At 41.5% G+C, this 875-nt stretch overlaps 1 protein-coding gene across 1 annotated transcript in view; it reads left to right on the top strand.

Annotated features, from left to right (window-relative positions):
- Nucleotides 1-869, top strand: part of LOC107578597 (vacuolar protein sorting-associated protein 13C-like) — a gene marked incomplete at its 3' end in the record, with an annotated part of 3,992 nt that extends 3,123 nt beyond the window's left edge. Inside the window, exons 6-7 of the mRNA XM_016264542.1 lie at nt 133-391; nt 709-869. Coding sequence (XP_016120028.1) covers nt 133-391; nt 709-869 — 420 coding nt within the window. The remainder of the gene's footprint in view (nt 1-132; nt 392-708) is intronic.
- Nucleotides 870-875: the final 6 nt, after the last annotated feature.

Genomic DNA, 875 nt, shown 5'->3' with positions numbered 1-875 from the left:
TTGATCAAATAAATGCAGCTTTAGTGAGCATAAGAGACTTCTTTCCAAAATGTAAAAAAAAAATCTTACCAACCCCCAAACCTTTGAAAGGTAATGTTATACGTAATAAAGATAACATTTCTCTCTTGTCAGGCTTTCTCAGAGAGCACAGCCTCCACGTTTGACCATTCTCTGAAGGAGAAATCGCCGTACACCATCCGCAATGCATTGGGCATTCCACTCATTGTTCAGCACAGTGCAAACCTGCGTTTGACTGGCTCATCCGCACCGGGTAAACTGCACGAATTGGCCGTGGATAAAAGTGTGGATTTACAACATACATCCTTTGAGCGTTCATCACGACTGTCTGCCCTGCAAAGGCAGGAAAGCTGCTTATTCAATCTCAGCATAGGTCAGTAACAAGGACAATATACACCTCGTAAACTGTACCTCAAAAACTAGTGAGCTGCCTACCTAGACGGCATTTTTGGGCATAATATGCTCTTAGAAAGTTCAAGCATGTCTGTGTTCTCCAAAAATGCTCTCTTGATAGGTCACTATGTAAGTTTTGAACAGCCTAAATGCCCATACAAAAATAAAGGAAGTCATATCTGGTTATTCTATTTGTTCAATTACCTGAATATTTCTTTTAATATATAGTCTATAATTTTCAGGTCATGAATTACAGGTAAATGCAGTATGCTAATCCTGATCATAAATGTCCCTCAGTTCCCTCAGGTTACAGTGAGATTTCAAATATCCCTTTGGGTAAGCCTGGCCGTAGACTGTATAATATCAGAGGACCCATGCAACAGGATGCTGTGTCTGTACTGCTTCAGATCGATGCCAGTGAGGGCAACAAGGTCATCACAGTACGGTCCCCCCTACAGGTTCGT

The sequence above is a fragment of the Sinocyclocheilus grahami genome, unplaced genomic scaffold (assembly GCF_001515645.1).
Source record: "Sinocyclocheilus grahami isolate Dianchi unplaced genomic scaffold, SAMN03320097.WGS_v1.1 scaffold11067.1, whole genome shotgun sequence".
Taxonomy (NCBI): domain Eukaryota; kingdom Metazoa; phylum Chordata; class Actinopteri; order Cypriniformes; family Cyprinidae; genus Sinocyclocheilus; species Sinocyclocheilus grahami.
The sequence above is the reverse complement of the archived record's forward strand: the minus strand, read 5'-3'. Positions and strand labels throughout refer to the sequence as shown.